The 26,754-nt window shown below is 46.1% G+C and overlaps 1 protein-coding gene across 1 annotated transcript in view; it reads right to left on the bottom strand.

Moving 5' to 3' along the window:
* FTO (FTO alpha-ketoglutarate dependent dioxygenase) overlaps positions 1–26,754 on the bottom strand; it is a 2,588,464-nt gene that overhangs the window by 1,520,072 nt on the left and 1,041,638 nt on the right. The window contains exon 7 of the mRNA XM_069639585.1: positions 12,860–12,979. Coding sequence (XP_069495686.1) covers positions 12,860–12,979 — 120 coding nt within the window. The remainder of the gene's footprint in view (positions 1–12,859; positions 12,980–26,754) is intronic.

Raw genomic sequence — 26,754 nt, 5'->3', positions numbered from 1 at the left:
TTTCTGTTTCCCATTCTCTTCTTTCCCCATAATCTCTCCTCTAACCTTCTTCTATTTTCTTCCTCTACCGTGTACCTAGAAGAAGCCTCCCGAGTGACATCCTGGTTCTGCCTTCGGAGACGCTTACTCTTCAAACTTCGTCCCGATCCGCACGAGTGGAACTCGTCCAGGGTTTTCTTTCCTTAGAGGGTTTCCCTGGGAGCCCTGCTCTCTCCCCTGGGTCACTTTACCCAGGGTGGAGGGGCCAGGGCTCTCGCAGGGGAGCTTTCCCAGCTGCATTGGTCCTTCCATTTGGAGCCATCGATCTGTCAAGGTGAGCTGGTTGTAGAGATTTGTTGTATAATCTTTGCTACAGCAGCTTTAATTATCTGTATACTACAGAGTGGTAATAGTAAGCGACGCCCAAGATATTGACAGCCGATGTCCCAAATGGAACAACAAATGCAGCAGCTAATGGCGGCTATGCAGGCCATGTCCTTAGAGATGCAATCCCTAAAACAGGACAATGCGCAACTAAGGCATCAAGTAGCTAGGGCCTTTTCTGACACTCCCCCGTCGTCGTTACATTCTGTTATGTACGATGGTGATCCATACAAATTAAAAGAATTCCTCGACAGCTGCACTATCCAATTCACTTTCAAACCTCGCTTTTTTCCTACCGATAAAGATAAGGTGGGCTATGTTATTTCACATCTTTCCGGGCCTGCTTTAGCATGGGCTACCCCGTTAGTTACCTCCAACAACGTAATCCTTGACTCCTACTCCGCCTTCACCAACAGCCTTAAAACCATGTTCGGTAGGAAGGAAATTTCGGTTGCCACACAAGGACGGCTCCTCGATCTAAAACAAGGAAGCAGAGAATTACTTTGGTACATTACTCAATTCAAACAACTATCCTCCGAACTGGGCTGGCTAGATGAAGGCCTTCTCACGCTTTTTCGGAGAGGCCTAACGAATGAACTCAAGGATGAGGTCTCTAAGGTCCCTCGCCCCGCTAATTTAGCAGATATGATCACTTTAACCATGCAAATTGATTACCGTATGTATGAACGGACATACGAGAGAAAAAAGAGCAAAGGAACACGACCTCAGTTAGAGTTTACCCCTACAACCCAAAAAAATCTGACTCAGACCGAAGAACCCATGCAAATCAGGACCATTCCGAGGACCGATTTCGGCTACTGAAAGGGAGAGGAGAAGGACTTTAAAGCTGAGCATGTACTGCGGATCATCCTCTCATGTTTTGAAAGATTGCCACTTGGTTCCTCCACGCCGCTCTCCGAACCCGAAGTCGGGAAACTTCAAAGCCTTACCGTTAGAGGAAGATCGGTAAGCGTACAAAAGTATTCTTCCCCATGTCAGACAAGTATGTCTCTTGATAATTCTCCAACACACCAGTTCATGGTGGTAGTCTCTTTGTCTGTTATATTCTCAGAAAACATCATACCAGGAATCCCTGCTTTGATTGACTGTGGAGCGGCTGGAAATTTTGTGGATGTGGAGTGGGCAAAGAAACACGGAATCGCTCAGGTGCCAAAAACTATTGTCACTCCCATTCAGGGAGTGGATGGTAGTCCTCTAAGTTCTGGTCCCATTAAAGAACAGACCATTCCGCTCACTTGCATGCTGGCAAGTCATAAGGAAACCCACGTCTTTGATGTCATTAGGACGGCCCATTACCCTATCATTCTACGGCTCCCCTGGTTGAAACTCCACAACCCGTTCATAAATTGGTCAGCTGGAACCCTTTTTCTAGGGTCGGAGTATTGTGTCCATCATTGTCTTTCTCAAGAGTCAGTGGGGATCCGCATACCTTCCGAAGAGACACTCAAATCCGCTGTATCCTCCATAAGCCAACTCGAGATTCCTGTAACGCTCACCTGATTCCCGCAGAGGCGCCGGTCTTGACTGGGTGAATGCCGTATCTTCAAAGGTGATGTGTAACACACGGTTGGCTCTTTGGGCTGGACCTCTGTGCACTGTATGTCTGACTCGAAGAGTAAGATGTCTGCAGATAGAAAATATGGGATTAATGAACTGGGGTTATTGGGTGCCTCTCTCCTCTTCCCTTTCTCTTCTCCTGTAGAACCCCAAAGGTTAACACCCTCACCTTAGGTAAGTGAACGCCGAGCTCTCCATCTGCCTCGGGGCAGGGTGCCGTAACCAGTTTCTTCACTGGATAAGGGTGCAGGCCTCTTGACCTCAGAGGACTGCTGTCCGTCGTTAACTGCACGAACGGTAAGTTCTGGGCACTTCAAATGTCTTAAAAGTCTTTTGTAATGATATCTCTTGTTTTGCAGGGTTCCGGCGATAGCGGATGGTGGGCTGATGAGAGCTGAGGATCGAACCCGCGTGAGGAATAGAAGCGCCTGGAAGCACGTAAGTAAGCGCTTGTAGCCTGCTTCACGATGCGCACTAACTGTCCCTTTTATCTTGCAGGTTCAAGTTCGGAGCTTTAGAGAAGCTGAAGGGTGCTGGAATACCCACTGGATTCGGCGTGGGAAGGAGTAATGGCACGTAAGTAATAAAGTTGCCCAATGTCTTTAAACGCACCTTCTTTTGTCTTTCAGATGCGGGATGCAGCGCCGAAGGCCTCCGGAGCGTGCAAAGAGCTGGTAAGCTTTTGTCTTTCAGATGCCGGAATGCAGTGCGAAGACCTCCGGAGCATGCAAAGAGTAGGTAAGCCTTTGTCTTTCAGATGCCGGAATGCAGCGCGAGGCGTTGGTGACAGCCGATGGACCAGGTAAGAGATGCGCTGCCACTGAAGACCGTAGTGCTAACCTGTTCTTTCTTTGTCTTTACAGGTGCTGCTGAAGACTGGATTCCAAGCCTTTGTTCCCTTAGGCCCAGGATCAGAAGCAGAAGACACGATGAGCGTTCTGCTGCAGAGAATGCAGAATAACGCAAAGCAAGATTCATCCATCGGGTGTGGTTTAAATAGCCTCCTGTAGTGCTTAGGTGTCTCCTTCCACAGCCACGCCTAAGAAAAGAGTTCCTGCTTTCCAGAAGAGTTCCAGTATTCTGAACCTAGGGAGTGGCTCCTGCCCCACCCAACAGGAAAAGTAGTCCCAAACAGAAGAGGATCAGGGGTTTAACTGGCAGGTAAGTAAGCAGCATGGTCTGCTGCAGTTAAGTCCACCCAAGCATTATGAGCCCGGCGCTTCCAGCGCTGGGACTGGGCATCTTTATGAGCCTGGTGCCACTGGCGCCAGGACAGGGTCCAAAAGGTCCCAATTGGGACTGGCTGGCACTCAGAACCGGGGTTATGGGTCTGCTTCCAAGGGAGTCGGGCAAGTCCTGATCTTTTGGAAGCAGAGATCATGACAGCACCCCCCCTCAAGGCCCCTCCCAAACCGGGCTTCTCCGGGGGTTTGGGCTTGTTAGGAAATGTTCGATGAAATCTTTTGATTAGACGAGGCGCGTGGACATATTCTGCAGGTTCCCAGGATCTTTCTTGGGGACCGTAGCCTTTCCAGTCAATCAGGTAAAATAGTTTAGATTTGGAGATCTTGGAATCCAGGATGCTTTTGACTTCAAACTCGAGTTCTCCATCAACTAGAATAGGTTTTGGAGATGTAGTTAGTCGGGTTTGAGGTTGCACGGGTTTTAATAGAGAGACGTGGAAGACCGGATGTATCTTCATGTGAGGGGGCAAGTCCAACTTGACCGCTACTGGATTTACTATGGTAGTGATGGAATAGGGACCAAGGTATCTTGGGTTGAATGTGCGTGGTCCTTTTAGAGGTAGATATGTGGTGGATAACCAGACTTGATCTCCTACTTGATATTGGGGGGCTTCCTTCCGATGTTGGTCTGCTCCTTTCTTGTATTGTTCTTTAGCCCTTTGAAGGTGAGAAACGGCTTCCTTAAAGGCTTGGGTGATTGTAGAATGCAGGTGGTCTACTGCTGGTGTTCCAAGATCTTGGAGTGGATCCAACTCCGAGGTTCGAGGGTGACTACCGTATAAAAGAAAAAACGGGGTCTTCCCAGTTCCCGAGTGGACAGAGTTATTGTAGGCATATTCGGCTATCCAAAGGATATCTTTCCAAGTTTTTTCAGTTTGTTGTAGCATGCAGCGCAAATACTGTTCCAGAGTTTGATTGGTCCTCTCGGTTTGTCCGTCGGTTTGAGGGTGGTGGCTGGTCGAAAGTCTCACATCAATTTGAGCCGACCGACAGCAACTTCGCCAAAAATGACAAATAAATTGACTACCTCGATCCGAAATTAGAACTGAAGGAAAACCGTGCAGTCGGACGATGTTTTCGAGAAATTCTCGGGCCAGAGTTGCTGCTGTTGGTAAGCCTTTGAGTGGAATGAAATGCGCCATCTTGGAGAATAGGTCCACGATTACTAGGATCGTATTGTATCCGGAGCATGGAGGTAGATCGGTGATGAAGTCCATAGAAAGCGTATGCCAAGGGATGTCAATAGGGCGTAAGAGGCCGGCTGGTTTTTCCTTTTGACTCTTGTTTTGGGCGCATACTCCACAGGACATTATAAAGTCTCTGATATCTTTTTTCCAAGACGGCCACCAGAAGTAGCGCTTGATCTTTTCCGAGGTCTTGGTCATACCGGGATATCCTTCCATTAAAGAATCGTGATAACAAGAGATTACCTTTTTCTGTAAATCTGTGCTGGGCAGGTATAAGCGTTCTTGGAAATATAATAGGTTGTCCTTCACCGTAAAGTCCTTTCCCTGCAGATGCCAATTCTGTATGTCTGCTGGAGTTACCAGTAGCCTGGCTTTATCCTTAACTTCCTCTATGGATTGTGTGGCGATTACACCTAGAATTCTTTGTTCGGGAATGATAGGTACAGGTTTAGGATTGATCAAATGTTCTTCCACTCCCATCCGAGAAAGGGCATCAGCTTTACCGTTTTTTGTACCAGGTCGATAGGTAATTATGAAGTCAAACTCGGCAAAGAATAGTGCCCAACGGAGTTGCCTAGAGGATTGAGCTTTTGCGGTTTTCAAATATTGCAGGTTTCGGTGATCTGTAATCACAGTAACGGTGTGTCGGGCCCCCAGAAGATAATGCCGCCAAGCCTTAAAGGCGGACTTGATAGCTAGAAGTTCCTTATCAGTAATAGTGTAATTGATTTCAGGAGGCGAGAATTTGCGGGACCAAAATGCCACGGGATGCAACTGATTGGTTACTGGGTCCTTTTGTGATAGAACTGCCCCCATGGCAAGGCTCGAAGCATCAGTTTCAACGATGTAGGGGATTTCTGGGCGAGGATGTTTTAAGATCGGTGCAGAGATAAATCTAGTCTTCAAATTCTGGAAAGCTTGTTCCGCCTCGGTAGACCATTCAAAACGTTTGTTTTTCTTTAACAAGGCGGTGATGGGCTGGACTATTCGAGAGAATTCGGGGATAAACCTGCGGTAAAAGTTAGCGAAGCCTAACATGCTTTGAACACCTTTTACGGAGGATGGCGATGGCCATTTGAGAATTGCATCGACCTTCTTTGAATCCATACGCACTCCGCTAGGTGATAATATGAATCCCAAGAATTCAACTTCAGTCACGTTGAAAACACATTTTTCCAACTTAGCGAAAAGTTTGTGTTGACGCAATCTCTCGAGGACCATTTTCACGTGTTTCCGATGTTCATTTTCCGATGAAGAATAAACGAGGATGTGGTCAATGTAAACAACAACACACACATCTATGAGCTCTCTGAGGACATCGTTCATAAAATATTGAAAGGCGGCCGGGGCATTGCAAAGTCCGAAGGGCATGACCTGATATTCAAATAGCCCATACTTGGTGCGGAAGGCCGTCTTCCATTCATCGCCCTCTTTTACTCGTACCAAGTGGTAGGCTCCTCTAAGATCCAGCTTTGTATATATGCATGCTTTTCTGACTTGGTCCAGGAGTTCAGGGATCAAAGGTAACGGATATCTATTCTTAACGGTGATCTGGTTCAGGGCGCGATAACCTATACAAGTTCTAAGGTCCCCTTCTTTTTTTGGAACGAAGAACAAAGCTGAGGAAGCAGGGGACTTGGAAGGACGAATAAACCCATTCGCTAGGTATTGATCCAGGTATTGTCGGAGGTGAAGATTCTCAGGCTCGGTGAGGGCATAAATTCTACTACAAGGAGGAGTAGATCCAGGTATCAGGTCTATCTGGCAGTCATAAGACCTATGAGGAGGTAGAGAGTTAGCCTGATCCTTCCGGAAAACATCTTGGAATTCTAGGTATTCAGGAGGTAACTGAGGAGCCTCCGAGGAAATTGCTGCCAGTGCAACACCAGGTCGAGGGTGACAAGTAGAGACACATTCTGGAAACTGAACCGTTCTTGCTCGCCAATCGATCTGAGGATTGTGCTTCTCTAACCAAGGAATTCCTAGAATAATCTGGAACTGGGGGGCCTTGATCACATCGAACACGATCTTCTCATGGTGTCCATCTTGACTTACTAGCGTCACTTCTTGGGTGGTATGCGTTACTGGTCCGGAGGCTATCTCCGTACCATCCACCGTAGTAATGACGTCCTTTACAGCCTTTGGACAAAGAGTCAGATTCATCCTCAAAACCATTTCATGATCCACATAATTGCCGATGGCACCGCTGTCGACGTAAGCTTCAATCGCATGTAATCGATCCGGATGTTCAGGGCTAATGAGGACCATAGGTATCACGAAATGCGAGGTCACGGAACTGGTTTTAACGCTCGGCAAGAGGACCTCTATTCTTGTCGGGCGAGGTCGTTTCCCTGCTCAGAGTTTGTGACCCTGGTAATTGCAGCTCCTACTGCCTTCTTGGCTGGTTTCACCAGACAGTCTCGAAGAAAGTGCCCTGAGTTTCCGCAATAGAGGCATAATTGCAGCTGTTTTCTCCTTTCCCGCTCCTTTTGTGTTAGTGGTCCTTTCAGGCCCCCTATTTGCATGGGTTCCCCGGAGTCTACTCCTTTGGTAGGAGTTGGTGGTTTGGAAAATATTCGAGCATCAAACTTGGAACGATCGGCCTTCCTGTTCTGCAGTCTGTGGTCAATTTGAACGACTAAGTCAATATAGTCCGAACAGTCTTGCGGGGGATTCACTACTTGGGCTAACACATCTTTGAGCTCTCCACGTAGACCTCTATAAAACAGCGTAATCCTTTTGTCCTCAGGCCATCGAGTTTCCACTATCAGTCTGTTGAAAGACGCAATATAAGCCAAAAGGTCTTGATTACCCTGTCGCAATGAAAGGAGCTCATTGTCCAAGGCCTGCCCCTGTGAATGTCTTGCAAACAGTTTTTCCATACTGAGCTGAAAAGCTCGAAAATCATGGAGAACCGGATCATCTTGATTAACTAGAGGGATCGACCAGTCTGCCGCATTGCCACTAAGGTACGAAAGCACGAAAGCTACCTTAGCTTGATCAGTTGGAAAGGCTGCTGGCCGGCATAAGAAGTGCAACCGGCACTGATTAATAAATACTGCAAACCTCTTTGGGTCACCAGAAAATCGTTCGGGCGGAGCCAGAGGTACATTCCCAGGTAGGTTGATCTGCACTGGGTTTGTAGAGGATGTTGAAGGAAGATTTTCCCCTGATGCGGGTAACGAAGTTTGTCCGGCTTGTGACTGTAGCAATTGTCTAGCGAGATCGTCTGTTCGCTCCTTGGAAATAATCAGTTCCCTTCTTAGAGCATTCGTTTCCTGACGGGCTGCATGCACTTCTGCTCTTAGTTCCCCAAGTAACTGGGCTAGCTGGTCGGTATCCGAGGTTTCCATAGCGCCTGGGTGGGAGTTTTGCGATAGGCTTTGCGTTCTGTAACGCTCACCTGATTCCCGCAGAGGCGCCGGTCTTGACTGGGTGAATGCCGTATCTTCAAAGGTGATGTGTAACACACGGTTGGCTCTTTGGGCTGGACCTCTGTGCACTGTATGTCTGACTCGAAGAGTAAGATGTCTGCAGATAGAAAATATGGGATTAATGAACTGGGGTTATTGGGTGCCTCTCTCCTCTTCCCTTTCTCTTCTCCTGTAGAACCCCAAAGGTTAACACCCTCACCTTAGGTAAGTGAACGCCGAGCTCTCCATCTGCCTCGGGGCAGGGTGCCGTAACCAGTTTCTTCACTGGATAAGGGTGCAGGCCTCTTGACCTCAGAGGACTGGTGTCCGTCAACTGCACGAACGGTAAGTTCTGGGCACTTCAAATGTCTTAAAAGTCTTTTGTAATGATATCTCTTGTTTTGCAGGGTTCCGGCGATGGCGGATGGCGGGCTGATGAGAGTTGAGGATCGAACCCGCGTGAGGAATAGAAGCGCCTGGAAGCACGTAAGTAAGCGCTTGTAGCCTGCTTCACGATGCGCACTAACTGTCCCTTTTATCTTGCAGGTTCAAGTTCGGAGCTTTAGAGAAGCTGAAGGGTGCTGGAATACCCACTGGATTCGGCGTGGGAAGGAGTAATGGCACGTGAGTAATAAAGTTGCCCAATGTCTTTAAACGCACCTTCTTTTGTCTTTCAGATGCGGGATGCAGCGCCGAAGGCCTCCGGAGCGTGCGAAGAGTAGGTAAGCCTTTGTCTTTCAGATGCCGGAATGCAGCGCGAGGCGTTGGTGACAGCCGATGGACCAGGTAAGAGATGCGCTGCCACTGAAGACCGTAGTGCTAACCTGTTCTTTCTTTGTCTTTACAGGTGCTGCTGAAGACTGGATTCCAGGATGGTAAGCCTTTGTTCCCTTAGGCCCAGGATCAGAAGCAGAAGACACGATGAGCGTTCTGCTGCAGAGAATGCAGAATAACGCAAAGCAAGATTCATCCATCGGGTGTGGTTTAAATAGCCTCCTGTAGTGCTTAGGTGTCTCCTTCCACAGCCACGCCTAAGAAAAGAGTTCCTGCTTTCCAGAAGAGTTCCAGTGTTCTGAACCTAGGGAGTGGCTCCTGCCCCACCCAACATATCCTTGTTTATTCCAACAATCTGGAAGATCACATTCATAATGTGAATACTGTACTAGAACGCTTGAAATCAAACCGTCTTTACTGTAAAGCCTCCAAGTGTGAATTTCACCAGAAACAAGTAACCTATCTAGGGTTTCTGTTATCCTCCCAGGGAATTTCCATGGATCCAAAAAAGGTTTCAGCTGTAGTGGACTGGCCCGTTCCTGCTGGGATAAAAGACATCCAGAGGTTTTTAGGATTCGCTAATTTCTATCAGAAATGTCTTCCTTGCTTCTCAGAAATCATACTTCCCTTGATTCGACTTCTCAAGAAAGGTGTCTCATTTTCCTGGAATTAATCGGCTCAGAAGGCATTTGGCAGGTTGAAGAAAATGTTTACTTCCGAAACTGTTTTGATCACCCCTGACCAATCCAAACAATTCATTGTGGAAACGGATGCCTCTCAGAATGCTTTGGGAGCCGTTCTGTTACAGCTATCAGAACAGGGGGATGAAGGACCTGTAGCATACTTATGCAAGACTTTCAATTCTGCCGAGTTGAAATATTCTGTTCTCGAGAAGGAACTGATGGCTATCAAACGCACCTTCGAGGAATGGAGACATTTACTTTTGGGATCTCCTTTTCCAGTTAGGGTGCGCACGGATCACCAAAACCTCAAAGTCCTTCAGAACGCTTATACCACAAATAGTAGGCAGGCCCGATGGGCTTATTTCCTTTTGCCCTTTCGGATTGAATTTATTTACTGGCCTGGCAAACACAATTTGAGAGCGGATGCCTTATCCCGTAAGGATTCTCCAACTTTCTCTTTCTGCTCTGAAAAGATGTTTTCCAATGCTCGATTCGTTGCAGTGTTGACCGATTTCCTTCAAGAAGTACGAACATCCACCAACCTTAACAGAGCCTTTTGTGAAGGACTTGCAAATACCCATCATTTAACCAAGGAAACCGGATATTATTTTCATAGTACTCAAGTACTGATTCCCATCCCTTCCTTACAACTGGAGGTGTTAAAGATCTGCCATGACTCACGAGCTGCAGGACATCGGGGCGTGCTCTCCACCGTAGAACTCATCCAACAACACTTCTGGTGGCCATCCATAAGATCTGACGTCCGGGACTACTTTGCAGCCTGCAAAATATGTGCTCATGCCAAGATTCCTCGATGATCGCCGCCGTTGGGATTATTAGCAAGAATGCCCATTCCAGACCGGCCTTGGCAAATCATTTCAACCGATTTCGTATCGGATCTACCACTATCTGAAAACAAGACTACGATCATGGTAACTATTGATTACTTCACCAAGTTGGCGCACTTTACTCCTTTACGAAAACTACCCAGTGCACCTTTCATGGCGAAGGTCTTCCTCTCTGACATCTTTTCTCGCCATGGATTGCCAGACACCATAGTATCGGATAGAGGACCCCAGTACACCTCTCTCTTTTGGCAACATGTTTGTCGCATTCTGGGCATCAAACGTGCACTCTCTTCCGGATACCATCCTCAAACTAACGGTCAAACCGAGCGGTTAAATCAAACCCTCGAGACCAGCCCTTTTTTTGTTCCTATGGATATCATCCGTCCTTTGCTCCGAATGTGTCACCTTCTGATTCTGGCTGCCCGGGTGTTGATTCACTAATTGCTGACATCCACGAAGGACAGAAACTGGCTAAGCAGTCTTTATAGAAGGCTGAGGATCGAGCAAAAAGGAATGCTGATCTGCACTGCCGTGACATTATGGAACTTACCGTCGGAGATTCGGTTTGGTTGGCGTCCAAATTCCTTCCTCGTCATTTGGTTCCATCTAAACTGTCTCCCAGGTACTTTGGACCATTTCAAGTTCTATCAAAGATAGGTTCAGCTGCTGTCAGACTTTCCTTACCGGCTACCTGGTCTCGGATCCACCCGGTCTCAGATCAAACCGGTGGTGCGGGATCGCTTTCACCGAAATGGGGTTTCTCTACCGCCTCCGGTGCTCACGGACAGTGGTCCTGAGTTTGAAGTGGCGGCTATCTGTGACTCACGCTTCTGACGTGGTCGGTTGCAGTTTCTGATCGACTGGAAGGGTTATTCGCCTGCGGAAAGAACTTGGGAGCCGGCTTCTGGGGTTCACGCACCTCGTCTGGTGCGGCGTTTCTTTTTACTTCACCCGGGTAAACCCGGGGCGCCCTCCCGGAGGAGGGGGCATACTGTTACACAACGCCCCAAGTGGTCTTTGTGGGCACGGACCAACTTGAGCAGCACTCTACTTACAAACAGTTCCAAGATGGATGCCCGTGATTCTCCCCATTCTGCTTGTAGCGGTCCAGTTGTTGCACGTTCATTTGACGTACGGCCAACTGCTCACGTGATCCTTTATCCGGAATCGAAGCGGACAGTGCTTCGCGTCGCTTCTGCCTTTGGCGCTCCGTGAGTTTGCTTCGGAGACCTCCTTCTCACTTCTGCTAGTTAATTCCTCTTGTGCTTACTGTTCCTTCTAACCCTGTTTTTCATCCCCTATTCAGATTCACCCTGCAGCATTCTCCCGTCTCTTTCTCAGTCTGCCATCTCTAGCAGACCTATTTGATTCCCATCCTGCCAGAGTTCCATTAGAGTAAATTCAAATCCCTGGGGGCTCCTCCTTCCTTTCGATTAGGATTCTTACTTGCTGCTTTCCTTCCAGAGTCTCCCAAAGCTTCACTACTCCTCCGATCTCCAGCACTGAACATAATTCCTCCAACTTCGTTCCTTCGTTGGTGAGAGGATTACTTTCTGTTTCCCATTCTCTTCTTTTCCCTTGATCTCTCCTCTAACCTTCTTCTATTTTCTTCCTCTACCGTGTACCTAGAAGAAGCCTCCCGAGTGACATCCTGGTTCTGCCTTCGGAGACGCTTACTCTTCAAACTTCTTCCCGATCCGCACGAGTGGAACTCGTCCAGGGTTTTGTTCCCTTAGAGGGTTTCCCTGGGAGTCCTGCCCTCTCCCCTGGGTCACTTTACCCTGGGTGGAGGGGCCAGGGCTCTCGCAGGGGAGCTTTCCCAGCTGCATTTGTCCTCCTATTTGGAGCCATCGATCTGTTAAGGTGAGCTGGTTGTAGACATTTGTTGTATAATCTGTGCTACAGCAGCTTTAATTATCTGTATACTACAGAGTGGTAATAGATAAAGTATTTACATGCTTACAAGATATACACAATGTACAAAATAGGGCAGAGACTAAAAATGGCCTATGTAATTACAAAAATAAACAAAAGCACTGTACAAAAAAATATATATTGCAAAGGTGAAGCCCTTCGTATATCACTTAGGCTCACAAGTAGACTAGATTACACATGGTCTTCAGATGTTAACGCAGTAATGCACTATTAATGCAGAGTGAGAATCTGAAGAAGGTCTCTTCAGATGTGGGCAGATCCACAACGGGGACTGGGAGACTAGGGGTCAGTAGCGATGATGTATTTTATTACATTTTTTCTGAAGTGTAGGTAGGGTTGGTCGGCTCTCGGGTCTTGAGGCAATGAGTTACAGAATTTAGCTGCCTTTACAGTAAAGCTGTTTCCACCAACAGTGGTGAGCTTATATATAGGTATGGTCAGACAGTTAACATTCCCCGTTCTGGTAGGTCTGAGAGAAGTTCTTCTCTGGAGTTGATCTATAAGGTAGCTAGGGGCTGCGTTATTGAGGGCTCTATAGGTCAAGGAAAGCGTTTTTATTTGCATTTTATTGGATGTGGATAACCATTTGTGCTGACGTCTCAAGGAGGAGATGTGTTTTTTTTTATTTATGCCTAGGGCTGCTCTTAGGGCATTGTTCTGTAGAGTTTGGAGCTTTTGGATGGTAGATTTATTAGCACCACTGTATATGGCATTACAGTAGTCAATTCTGCAGAGTATTAGGGCTCTGGCCAAGATCAGGCAGCTTAACGGCAAAGTCTGCGGTTTATTAGGTTAAAGCACTTTTTGTGCTTTTATGCAATATTTGGTACTTACCATCAACTCCATGTCCCTCCACAGGTCTTCTAGGTGAGCCATTGGTGCATGCCACCAGTCAGTGCATTTTCTATAGCGGTTGCCTTGAAACCAAAACTGCCTCAGCCACTCAAATTCTACCTGCAGATCAAAGATACAATTCAGAAGGATGTTAAAAAGGGAACACGTTGAAAATGAATTCATTCATTAGATGCAAGATAAGAGCATGATACTATTCAAAAGAGTGCCACTAACAAAATAATAAACACACATAGTGAACATTTAAAAGATCAAGAAAAAGTGCAATTTACTTAGCTCATAAAGTGCTCGAGACCATCAACGTGATTTTCACCCTGTAAGTAGAGTGGGTGGAACAAAAACCTTGGTGGTTTTAAGAATGCACAAAGGGTGCGGTATTGGCATCAATGCATCTGCATCAATACTTCTTTTCATAGGTGGTACTTTTAGGGGTGATGTAAACAAGAGTCGTGTGATTCAGGAAGAATCAGAGATTTGCCAGCTAAATAATGAATTAAGAAAGCCAACCTTCCTCTCGTATGCTATTGGTACAAGGAATATTGCCTTTCGATGGCAGTGTAATCTGGATTACAGCCGATGATGGCATCTAGCACATATTTCAACAATGCTACAATTTTGCAGGTAAAATCAATACCAGCAAGGAAGGAGTATGGTAAATTAGGGAACTCTCTCCCAAAGCGCTATTACAATTTCTCCACAAAAACGGCCCATGTTAAATGTTAAAGGTATTTGTAGCGTGCACTGTCACCAACAGAGTTGGTCCCCAGGCAATCTGGCGGATCTGCAAACGAAACAGCGGGATGGGTTAGTAGGGTGAAGAGGAAGTACGATAGTGAGACGAGTGGTGTTCTGTTGGCAGCTTCATCTCGGTGTACACCGTGCGCAGAGCTTTGGTACGAGTATCGGAGCAATGTCAGACCTCGTGTGCAGTTGGTGCGGCTTATGTGATGTTGCAGTGTGGTGAAGTCCATGTGGCTTGTAGTGCGAGAGGTGGTTGTGTGAGTTTGAGTGATTTAAGCATGCAGGAGGTTTGAGCTTTTTGATTAGTGGGTTATATGTTTTGTAGCTAATCATAACAGTATGGCTGAATGCCTAGATTTGGGAATCCTACGTGGTGCTACAGCAGCTAGATATGAGAGTCCTGCACAGTGGAGCGAGAGGCCCACGCCCAACAGAACAATTGAGTGTAGTACGATACACAGCTGGATTTGAGAAACAATTGAATAATTCAGTACAATCCTAAAACACAGCTAGATTTGGGAGTCCTGCATAGTAAGAGAGAGGCCTACGCCTAACAGAGCAATTGAGGTATTAGCATGGCGCACTCCCGGCTGTAATCTATTACATACATTTCTGTGCTTCCACCTCAATATGGCACTACAGATAGTGATTGCAATAGCAAAGATTCTCTACTTGTGTATTCAAAAAGAGGAGCTCTCATTGGGATGTGGGAGTTCAGCATGAGAACAAGGGAATGCCCGTTTCCCCTGCAGTACGTTTGCATTGGGCAACATGCACCAAGGCACCAAACATGCCGAGAGGTGTCCGAAGTGGACTATGTCTTTCTCCCACTTCTCCAAGCTGGCTTTTGCAGATTCTATACCCACCACCCCTCTTCTAGAAAGGGCCATTACACCATCCGAAAGGCATCCCAAAGATCAATGGACAAATAGTGAAGCCCTGAGGCCACACTGCTTGCTCTGTCACAGTGGTTGCAGAGCTGTGTGTCGCGTGATCTTCGATGGTGGGCATAGACATTCACACTCACTGAGCCTTCATGCCCGCCCAAAGACCAGGTTTACTGGCACAACGAGCAAAGACTATTGGGTGTGGCCGCCACTCACTTGGACCTGCCGCCAGAAGCGTCGGTGTACACTGACAGTGTGGCCCAACCAGAGAGCAACTTAGGCAAAGTGTTGGTTGAAGACTCTCCAGGGCACAAGTTCATTTTGCCGGCATCCAATGGACCCTGCAGACGGGGCCAGTGAAAGGCAGTCACACATTTCAGAAATCACATTAAAAAACGGTGGTTCCAACCGAGAGTCAATGATCTATGGCATGAAAACTGATCTATGAGGCAGTCATCCGGCGCTACTGGGACATAAGCAGTTGTTTGCTTTCTCCCTCGTGGAGTCTCATACATTTAGGAGGCATTTTCCAGCAATCCAGAATTGGAAAATGATATGGAAAAGCCACCTAATGCACTTGCCTTCAAAACATGGCTTAATGTATAGGGGACATTAAACTGGTTTTACTTTACAAACAGCAAAGTGCACCCCTATAGCAATTGGCAAGAAGAATAAGTCAACTAGTAGCATGGCCATTTAAATAAGAAAAGACTCGAAATCTTTGATAAAAGAAATTGAAAACAAGTTAATGGAGCCAAACGTGCCTCGAATACATCTGCATATTTCACCTTTTACTATTTGTGAAGAGAATTTTATTTTGTGTGACATTCCAAATATCTTGAGATCCCATTTGTTAAAGCTATGTTTTGGGCCGAGAGTGTTTTAACGCCCTTACGTTTATTTTAGGGTCGTAGCTATCCAGACATACCTTTTCCAGACGTTGAGGAGGGTGAGGAGTTGCACCATGTAAGAATGTATCTGAGGACTTGCCCTGGCAATCTATATGGCGAAGCTGCATCCCTGCGCCTTACTGGAAAATGCAAAACAGTTCTGAAATGGAGCTCTGATGGGGACGGCTCTGAATTAAAAGAGTTTATGATTTACAGGTAGGTCTTAGTCTTAATGCAAGTGAAAATGCAAAATGTAATGCACAGTTCCAAACGCTGCTCTATCAAGTCAAGGCAGTTGGCAAGTTTTGAAAAGCCTAAATCCGCATACCCGCCAGCTATGGTTTAGAAGGAGGAGGCTAATACAAAGATCGCTCTGAGACCGGGCTGCCTATTGATCCCGGGGGCTTCTGAGAATGCTCCACTGTAGATTTAACAAAGCTGAAATTTAGAGCAAAACCCTTTTCCTCTTTTCAGTTCCTTTCATGCTCCCGCCACAAAGGTGCCGCAGAGCCAAAGCCCCTCTATTGTGGTCACCGTGCAGTACCAACATTTACTCAAGCACTGATTAGTGCAAAATCATTAAGTCATTTCATTCATCTTAATACTCCATTGTTGTGTGCGTTTGTGTGTGTGCTTTTCTTTTTTATGTAGTGTACAGTTGTCAGCCGTTAGGATACAGTAATTTATCTTCATAATGCTAGTTATGTTTCATCAACAGAATCAAAAGCCGCTGTAATCCTCACCTGTCACCACAAAGATTTTTTTTCTATTTATCCCCATAACACTCTCACGAGGCAAACAAAGGCATCCCGTGAAGGTGTAACACTCCTGGAAATGGTTCCAAATACCTAACCTGAGAAGACTTACTTTCAAACAAACACTGCCACTGCGAAACCAGGGACGTGGTTTTAAGGTGACATGTTCCGCACGCTTGTCTAATGTACAAACCTGACTTGGAGCAAAGCCGCGCCAACAAAGCGAGCAATGTAGACAACACGGAAACAATGTGGTGGCTAAACTCGGTCGACACGATCAGAACATAGTGCTCTAAACAGCTTCAAACAGTCTGAGGCGGAGATCACACGAGGAGCTCAACTTTCTGGGAGTCTGCAGACATCAACATGCCCAGAGATGGCAAACACACATGCCCTCCTTAATAAGGTTCAAGTGCAGCATATTGATTTTAGCGTACCGGCCTGTCAACAGCGGATCAAGAGCTCCTTTTGTAAGGAAGGTGCAGCGGTTCTCTGCAGGCTTAGTTTCACGGCAAAGGAGGCAAGAGGGCAGCCATGCAGGGCTACTAAAGAACAAATAAAGGTGGATCACAAACAAAAAAAGTGGTCAACGCATGCTGATACCACCCAACAGATGCTCTTAAGGAGCGATTAGTCTATTTTTCCTTACAAAATAGAATTTAATCCAATACTTTGAAATACCTAGGTTGAAGGATCCATGTGATAATGGTCCAACGAGAGGAAAGTTCTGCTAGGCAAATGGATAAATCAAAGCAAAGTGACAGATGTGGTATAAGCCAGAAATACAATTCTCTACTGATAACTTGTAAACACGTTTTAAAACTATGGGATAGAGACTAGTAAGACCGAGATATAGTCAGTGATGATCCTTTTAAAAAGGAGTCAATTTTGAGCAAAAGAATGTTGCAAAGAATGACTGAGGGTGGAGGCTAGGTGGGCGCAACACAAATTGGCTCTCATCCTGCAGACCTCCAATAAACCCATACTTGACACTCAGGTTGAGCTGGTAGGAAAACCGTGCATCTTTGCACACCATACAAGAACTGGTTATTTGATTGGTGCCCAACGGTGGTTTAGAAATTCTAGATGCCTACTCTTGGGGGTAGCAACATAAGTTCAGGGCGACCAAAAGCGAATCCATGCATTGGTGTAGAGGGCTAGTAAAGGAACAGTGGTGAAGACTAAAAAAGTAAAGATAACGAGGGGATCATATCAGATTTCATACCAGTGACTTAAAGGGGAAGTTCCCTCTAAAACTTTATCGTCTCAAAAGATGGGCCATAGTCAAAAATATATATGAAACATATTTTTAAAGAAAGTTCAAAAGAGGCTCAAAGTTTTGACATGGGTGCATCCATTTTGTAATATGAAACAGCCTCCTCTGTTCATGTTAAGCTCTGCACTTCTGGCAATAATCAAGCAAAAGCCCCCTACTGGCAACTTTTGCTTACTGCTGCCAGAGAGCAGGGCTTAACACGAAGATAGGAGGCCGCCACAGTAATTGCCTTCACTTTTATTTGACGTTTTCTGTGCTCCTTAAACCCATAGAAGCACAGAAAATGTAAAATGAAAGGCACAGCAATTATAAATACTTCGCTGGCCGCTAGCAGTTTTCATAATTGCTGCGACTTTCTTTTCTAGTTTTCTGGGGCAGACCAGGAAAGGGGCAGAACAAACAGACAAAACGCATAAATACTGTAAATAATAACAGATGTGTAGGTGCTTTGAATCACTCTTTATTTAAAAACACTGTTAACGCTCTGAAACCTATGAGGAAGGGCGTGCTGCCTTACAGGAGACTGCTTTGTCTTCTCTGTAGGCTGGAAGCACGTCAAAACTACTTTGCCCACATGCTTTGGGCATGGGCAGCCAATCAGGAAGCAGACCGGGTGTGGTGCGCTACCGCGCATGCGCGAGCCCTGAGGCACCGGGCTTGTGCTCGAGGATTCAGGAGAGGAGGACATGCGCAGAGCAACTCTGGTGAAAAACACACACAAGGGGCCCCGCCCCACCAGATCAGGAATCCGGCCCCTCGCTTACCAAAAATAAGTGCAGCCGTGTCACAGAGGGGAGCTGGGGAAGCGCAGGTGGCTCATTCTGCCCATACAATCGCCCCTGCGCCTGCAAGCAAGCTAAGTAGTCGTGCGTTTGGCAACCCACCTGTGGCTATTACTGTTCGCATTGTAGATGAGACTCTTTGCTTAGAACACATGTAGACATGCGTTCTATTCGCCTTGGAAGAAATGCCCCATCGAGACTACGGAACAAAAGAAAAAGCAGATGCTGCAAGCCACGCGTGGTGATGCTCGTGCTAGCACTATTGGGCCGCATTAATCTGTCAAAACTTACGGACAACGACCCATTGGCAAAAACCATGTGCGGTGCCGTGCATCACCAGCGACCTCAAGAGTGTGTGTGTGTGTGTAGGCGTATGAGTGTGGCGTGAGGAGAGAATGACGGCAAAACCACATTAACACGCAGTAACTCTGTACTCTTTCTTTGTAGCTTGGACCTTGCTCGCAAAACTACTAAAGACACAGCACAAGACTGACAGCTCTCGACAACTAAGGACCCCATCTCTGGACTAGGACAACTTGAGAGAGCTAAGTGTGCATGCATTTTATGTTTAGCGCCAGTGAGATGTTAACTGGCATAATGTGCAATTCGCCCAGTCCTTATGTAGATATAACATTGTGAGCCAAGTCTTTTTTTGTAATGCTATGAACCGTGCATCAACATCCGAGGATAGTCAAAGTCACCTTGTTTGGCAGGTGACAAAGGTGTGCAACAATCAAACCCTTTCCCAATTTCCCCAGCCCTACCCATAAACTCTACCTATTCCTCTTTCCGGTTACCCTAACTTCCCCGTACGAATCCAACCAACGAGACCCTAACCCTCCTTCCCTGCTCTGGTCGCAAATGTCTGCGTAAGCTCGGACTTGCAGGCATCAAGACCACTCCAGTGGTGGTTGGTTAATTCCACTCCTGCGCCAGGGACCTCTGTAACCTTGAAAGGCTCTCTCAGCTCGGGGACCCCGAGAGACTTGAAATGAAAGCCACTGCAATCATAAATAAAGCAACGTTGTATTCATAATTGCCGCTACTTTCACTTTGAGTCTCGGGGGAGCTCAGGAGACTTGAAACGAAAACCACGGCAATCATACATACAATGCGGTTGTATTTATAACTGCCTGGACTTTTGCTTTAAGTTTCCCGGGCTCTCCCAGCTGAGGGGAGCCCGGGAAAGCATGACAAAAAAACACAAAGAAGCACTTACCAGCAAAACATGGCAGGAAGGATCCTGACTGCATTCTCTGCTCTCTGGCTGTAATAAGCAAATGCCTCCAGTAGGGGGCTTTTGCTTAAATATCGCCACGAGAGCGCAGCTTAACACAAGCACAAAATGGATGCCTCCTAGTGCTTGATATTTTTCACTGTGAGCCTCATTTGCTCAAAATTTTACATTGGAACCATCTTTAAAAATATTTTTTATATAGATTTTTGATAATGGCCCATCTTTTGAACTTCCTCTTTAAACCTGGAACAACATCCTGAAAGAAATAAGAAACACCAAATACCACTTACAATTCAGAAAATTAACAAAAACCTGGCTCTTCAACAGCACATATGCAAACTGAGAAGCCAAATCCACCGAACGGGAGACACATTGAAAAGGATGACAAACCTAGGACAACAATAACAACATCTAAAACCAAATAAAGAAACTCTTACCACAACAAGATAGACGACACTATGTCGAAAAGGACACAAACGACACCAATAAGGACAGAATCCAGCGTCCCTGGACAATTGCCAGCTAACAAATCTAGGACGACAATGACAATATCTAGAACCGAATAAAGAAACTCTTACTACAACAAGAGAGGTGACGCCCATAAGGACAGAATCCAGCGTCCTTAGCCAACTCCCAGCGAACAACCTTCACCCGCTCGACAAATCCTACTATAGATCATACCTGTATAAAGTTGGGTTAAAATTAGCACTTGCCACACTAATTAAGCTGTGGACATCAACAGGGGCATGGACCAAAGAGAGTTGTGATTGTAGGCAGACGCAGCCCCTGGGCATAAGTGTAAGCGCTAGCACTGCAACATACCAAAGGGGGTAGGAGTGGTAACATGAATGAATGAGCAACCGAATAAGATGATAAAGGCCGAGCAGGCCTCAACACATGGAAGGATGAAACCTGGACTTGTCGATGCCACCCTCCTATTAAAATAGGAATGCTTCCTGGGCTAGACTGCAAGGAACGCACATATGCCTGCCCGCCCCGCATACATAGAGGGGCCATGCAGGCAGCTGGTTGCCCAACTTGGGCAGGTTTATGCATATGCTTACAATGCAGCAATCTGCACAAACGTCACCACACTGCAACAACAAACAAAACACACATAGACTTGCACAACAGCACACAACGTCTTCCGACAGTATACCACCCTAAGCCCAGCCGACGGAATTCCGGGCTGAGGCCAACAACACATCATTGCTCTCTTGCACTTCTCCAGCTCATCCCCACTAACTCCCCCACTCCCCTTTTTCTTTCAGAACTGCCAGAGCGCCAGGGGACCACTCTGGTGGTGATAGTGCACGGTACAAATATCCTTTAACATTAACATTTAATACTCCAAGACCAGGTGAAGAGCCAGTCAATGGTAGGGCTAGACAAAGAGAGTCATGATCAGGGGAAAATTAGTGAGCATGTTTCCAAAGTACAGATATTAGGGAGGGAGCACTAGAAGTGTGTAATGAGGAACTGCACAGGGAACATAAGTACAGCAGTGTACTTTATTTATATTACATGGAAAGTAACATGGTGGTAATAACAATAAGTCTAATGACTTGGGCCCCACGAAACGGCTCCCTTCTCCAGCTGCTCTGCCAACCGTCAGCCCGCGCTCCTCTGCATTCCACCTGTCATAACACGCATTCCGGACATGGGCCATAAATGCTCGTGCCTCGGAACACATGCTACCAAGCCAGTGCTACACATCCTCCTCTCTTTGCAGATGACGAAAGTTGACAGCCATGGTACTCCTCACTCACACACATCATCAGTGAGTCGTGGTGGTATGGAGTAAGATCTTCCGCATCATAACCTGCAAACCATTCCAGTGTTATTATTTGCCAAGGAAAAATCAAAAATCTGTTCACCTCTCGCATCCCCACATCCTTCACATTGCGCCATCTTTCATACCGAACACTCTGACTACCATCATTCAAACCTGTCCTCATTTGTTTAGCACCACAACCATCAGAATGATTTGTCATACCTCTCACTACAGACTCTTTCCATATTCCACACACGTCCACCATCTACTCTCACAGCATGTTTGAAAACCTCCGAAACCACAAACGGTCTGGACCACCTACATGGTCCGTTCGTGAGAGCAGGGGGAAGTTTAATCCTGACAATGTCTCCTACAGCAGGTGACCTGTTCTTCATTCTGGTTACGCCCACTTTGTCGTGCGCTGTTTTATTCTTAAGTTGGTTAATCCTGATGTGCTCTACAAAACCCTCTGATCTCTCTCCTGTGTTAGTACTCCTAGCTAACCATGGTGGTACAAGTTTGGTGTTGGCCTTGCGCCCACTGCTAAGCTCAAAAGGTGAAACACCAGTTGTGCAATGTGGGGTGAAACGATGAGCTACAATGGTATCCCTCACAGGTTTTTTCCATTCCATCCCATTAGACCACGCCCAGCGAATGGTCTCCTTGAGAATGCGATTAAACCTCTCAACAACACCAATCGTCTGAGGGTGATAGATGGCACTAAATGTGTGTTCTATTGAGTGTGCCCTGCAATAATCACCCATTTCCTTAGAACAAAATTGAGTTCTGTTATCAGTAACTATGACACGGGGATAACCCTCTCGTTCACTGATCTGATCCAGAAAATTTCTAACTGACTTCGTAGTGATCCACTTGTCATAACACGCATTCCAGACACGGTCCATAAATGCTTGTGCCTCGGAACACATGCTACTAAGTCAATGCTACAACGTGTTATGCCTAGTTCCAGTTGCTCATTTCCAGACAGATGGAGATAGTCCATGGATGGACTAACAAAGTCCTGTGAGCAGAACCTCAAAAATGTAAACATATTTACATTGGCATATGTAAAAGTCATGGGAATTCCAAAAACATCAAACCACACACATTGTAGTCTACTATGGAGGTTAGACCTCCTGCTCAGACCGGAGTGAGAGCAAATCAGGAATAACATTAGGATATGTCTCAAGGGAGGGGATCCAGTATAGGTCTGAGCAGGGTTCTTGCGCACAGAATTCACCCCCTCTGAGCCAAAGGGCCAAGGGCAGTTAAAGATCACCACCTGATCGATACTGACTGCCACTACTAAGAGAAGAAGGTATGAGTGAGGGTGGTTAGAAAGTGTACATTTGAATGTAAAGCGGTCCATCTGTGGGTGCAAAGTAGCATGAGGTTGAACCTGGGAACAAGATTCTGATTCAAGTATACAAGAGCATTACAAGGGCATGCAAGGCATGGCTTGGCATGAAGAGGCTTTCCTAGCATATCACGTGAAATTGGCCAGTGACGATGAACCCGGTTACTTGAAGAGATTCCTAAATGTGACAGCATTACATGGACACTGAAACCTGGCCCTAGGCTGTCTGCAGTGGTTTGATTAACAATATTCAAAGTGTAGTGTTTGAACGTGGAAAATGAATTGCCACAGCAGAATAGATGGATGGAAAGATAGAGAGATGCAGACTGAGGGTGTGCAGTATGCAGGGGTGTGGTAAGGGAACACAGCGGTTGGCAGGGCCACAGAAGTATATGCAAGGGCCCCCTTCTGTTGCAAGAAAGAAGAAAACAATAGTAACAGTGAATTTGCAAAGATCAAACAGTATACTATACAAATTGTGGGGATGAGACCACGTAGAATCTATCTGGTCTACAAAACTTTTCCAGACACAGTTTAGGAGTAGGAGAATGTACATAAAAAAGTAAATACATGTCTGTCCACATGTGACAATTGTATGTCAGGTGACTTTTGCGGGGGCTATGGAGGGTAATGATTTTATTTTAAATAATACAAAGCTTGAACTTAGAGGTAACATTTCAAATGGGATCCATGATAGGGGGTTCCATCAGCCAGCCCTAGAATCCAATGTAACTAACAGACGTGGGTAAATACAGCAAAGAAAAGGGCGAATATGTTTGCAGGGCAAATGCATGCAGAGCTTCAATTAACATTCTGAGGCCGTTTTAAAATCCCAAATCTAAAACTTTGGAAGGCCATTATTTTTTAAATGTTGGTAGTAAATGTATTCTATGACAAAACAAATAGAAATAAATAGGTGTGCTACAAGACAGGTCAATTCCCCTGCCTTGCGTGTTTCCAAGTCCAAGAACAGAAAGACGCCAAAGTAGCAACTGGATTGAAAACGGACAAATCGGGCCAGGGAGATTTGAGGGGGGGTGGAATCCAATAGATGTCCAGGCAAAATAAAAACACCATCAACTTGTTTCAGAATACTTCTGAGGCTTCACTGATGGAAACACTATAATCTATGGCAGTCATTACATCTGGCTCTGATTTCTGGAGGGTGTTCTGACTTTTCCTGGGCTGACTTAATTAAGGCCAACATGGCTAAACTGAGGCACTAGCTGCATGTAAACACTGTGGAAAATCACCTAGTGGTTTACTGTGACTTTTAAGTAAACCCCAGGGGTCCGATTCAGCACACCGCGAATGTTAAGTGTGCTCCATTAGGTAAAGAGTAGCAGGAAGAGATGGAATATTGCATCAATGAGTCTGCATGACAAGAGCATCAGGAGTCATGACTTGGAATACAGAGGGATAGGCATGGGCAAGAGAGACATGCAACATCCCAAAGTGGAAATATGGAAGTAAACAGACATTGCGCTTGGAGTCAGCCATACAAATTCAAAAGAACCTTTATTAAGCAGTCTGAATCAGAAGGAAATCTCATGCTTGAATGTATATACACAGGAAGCCACTTTTCACTAACATACATGAAATCACGGGCCAAACCCTACATGCGCCCAGCAGTCTTAAAAAAAGGCTTTTAGTTGGCGTTCACAGTCATTGATGCCTTAATTCATGGGCAAGACACGTGTATCCCTTTAACCTTAATACTCTCCTCACAGCCATAGCACACAGGAGCAACAATTAATGAGGTAGTACACAGTGATTAGGTTCCTTTAAAAGAAAAGTAAGGGGGCATAACCAGGATGTGATGGTGAGCAGATGTGTGGTGCATCTTCTTCTGTTACCTGTGCTAGGGTCTTCAATTTCTGAGGGAACTCTGACTCCCAATACGGTATGTAACGGAACCAAAGTTGAAGAGCTGCAGTGTGCAGAGACCATCCAACTCTGAGGGTACCAGACACACTCAGAGAAGCTTGGAATGACGCCAACCAACAGATGTCAAGGTGGGGGACATGGTCCTATACACCGCCTATGAGGGGAATGCAATGGCGATGTGAGCGATGACCGAGTAGTTCAGGTACATGCTCCACTAAGACCTTGCGCAGAAAGGGGACAGCCCCAATCAAGAGTGAGAAGGAGAGAAGGTAAAGAGGTGTGGGGGTGCCCAAACCAGATATTACACCATGTGGCAGGCTGATGTGTTCATTGGTGCAGGTTAAAAGCGAGTCCTGGCGGACAGCAAGGAGCTTGAGGTGAAGTCCCCTGTGTGCCTCATAATAATCAATGCAGAACTAACACAACAAGTAGTAAAATAGCTACTCCCCCGACGGGGGTGAATGAGAAGTGCGGTTGACCGTATTCTCCTCAGATGAGTGGTTGTGCACATATCACTGTGCAAAATACCACTCCTCTACAATGACAACCCCAAGGTCCAGTACTGAATGAGAGGGGAGAAGAAAAACATTCAATTTGAAACTTGAAACGTGTATGGATTTAAATTTCAACTGGCTCTACTGCTTAGATACAAATATTGAGAAGCATTAGGACCAAAAATACATACAGCAGCGTAAAGCAAGACTTGGGCTATAACCTAAGGGTCAGCTGCAGAGCGGGGAAATCTGGATGATATTAAATCAGAAAAGATGCAAGAACACCCACATTAGTTAGAAAGTAAATTGGTCCTGTATAGCACCCTTCTGCCATTTGGTGTTGGACTTGCTGCACAGGGCTCTGTAAGAAAAGTGGTGTGGAGTTAGTGGAGAAAAGGGAGAGGCAGATGTGCAAACCTGTGGTGTTGATGGATGCAGTTTGCAAGCACCCAGCTCCTTCGTGCTTCTATGGTTTGTGTGGAGACCTTGAGGGACATGTTATCCGTAAGACAAATATCAAGATCCGAGAGGGTGTACATACTTGGGGCAGTGTTACAAGTTGATGTTGAAACTATAATAGGAGTGAAGGGACGAACTTAGTCCTAGCTTAATATTTGTGTAGAATTGGCTCGGCATGTGACGGTAGTGTGTAGGGGGTGTGTGTGATAAAAGGTGGTAGTAGATTTTGGAAGGCAGATGGTTAGCCACAGGTAGTAGACAGGCAGAGAAACAAATAGTTGGGGCAAAAAATTAAATGTTGGACGTCCTCCAGGAATGAGGTAGTCTGTGTCTGCTGGTAAAGTAATGCAGATTGGTCAGAGGACAGCTGTGTCATACTTGGCAGGGAAGTGTACCAAGTGGGCCAAGAAGAAGAGAAACAAGGGTTGAGGACCCAATCCAAGAGAGTGATACGAGTCATCTTCCTCATGGCAGTACTTAGCAGTGAAGTGCACCATGTGACCCAAAACAAACAAGAAGAGAGAAACCAGGGTCACAGACCCTTATAACACTCAAGAGGTGGGTGTTGTAAATGTGAAATCCGATGAGAAGACGACCAGGGGAAAGGAGTCATTCCCCCTGGTTATATGAGATTGTGTGATAACTACCAGGAGAAGGGAAGAAAGTGCAACAAGCCTAGGGAATGGAGTCATTCTCCTGGGCTAATTTGAGACTGAATGCAAGGAGAAGGGAGGCATTCTCCTGGGCCAACAATGGAACATTGTGCGTTATTTTGGAACTTTGTGACCTGGGGAAGGGAGTAATTATGTCAGGTTGCTTAAGACTGAACACCAGGAGAAGGGAGACATTGTGCAGAACTTGGACTATAACCCAGGAGAAGGACGGCATTATCCTGGAGTGAGCATAGTGCCGCTTTATTTATTACCTTATAGTGTAAGGGCCAGAAGTAGGGTTTTCATGACACAGGACGGTGGACACTTACTTTAACATACATCCTAATAGTCACCTTAGATCTGTAATTGAAGCAGGGAAACCCCACTTAGAAATAGGGAAGTAGATTTTCTCTTAGTTTATTTTTGCTAATAAAAATCCTTCTTCTGCACCCTTAAATGGAGTTGGTTGTGCCTAGCAAGTGCTAGGATATAAAAGGTCAGAAAGCAGTTAAGGGAGACCTCAGGGAGCTCGGAGGAAGATGGTCTTGTGAGCAGCTCGCTCCCCACTCTGCAGCAGAAAAGAAAGCTCCATCATGGCCTCGAACAAGGCGATCTGCTAACTTTTGAGGTCAGATGACCCCCGTAGATAAAGGCACCCTAGCAGGGGCCCCATCAGGCAAAAGTG

Source organism: Ambystoma mexicanum, chromosome 1q, assembly GCF_040938575.1.
Source record: "Ambystoma mexicanum isolate Mex_15411 chromosome 1q, UKY_AmexF1_1, whole genome shotgun sequence".
Lineage (NCBI taxonomy): Eukaryota > Metazoa > Chordata > Amphibia > Caudata > Ambystomatidae > Ambystoma > Ambystoma mexicanum.
This window is presented reverse-complemented; position numbering and strand designations above follow the sequence as displayed.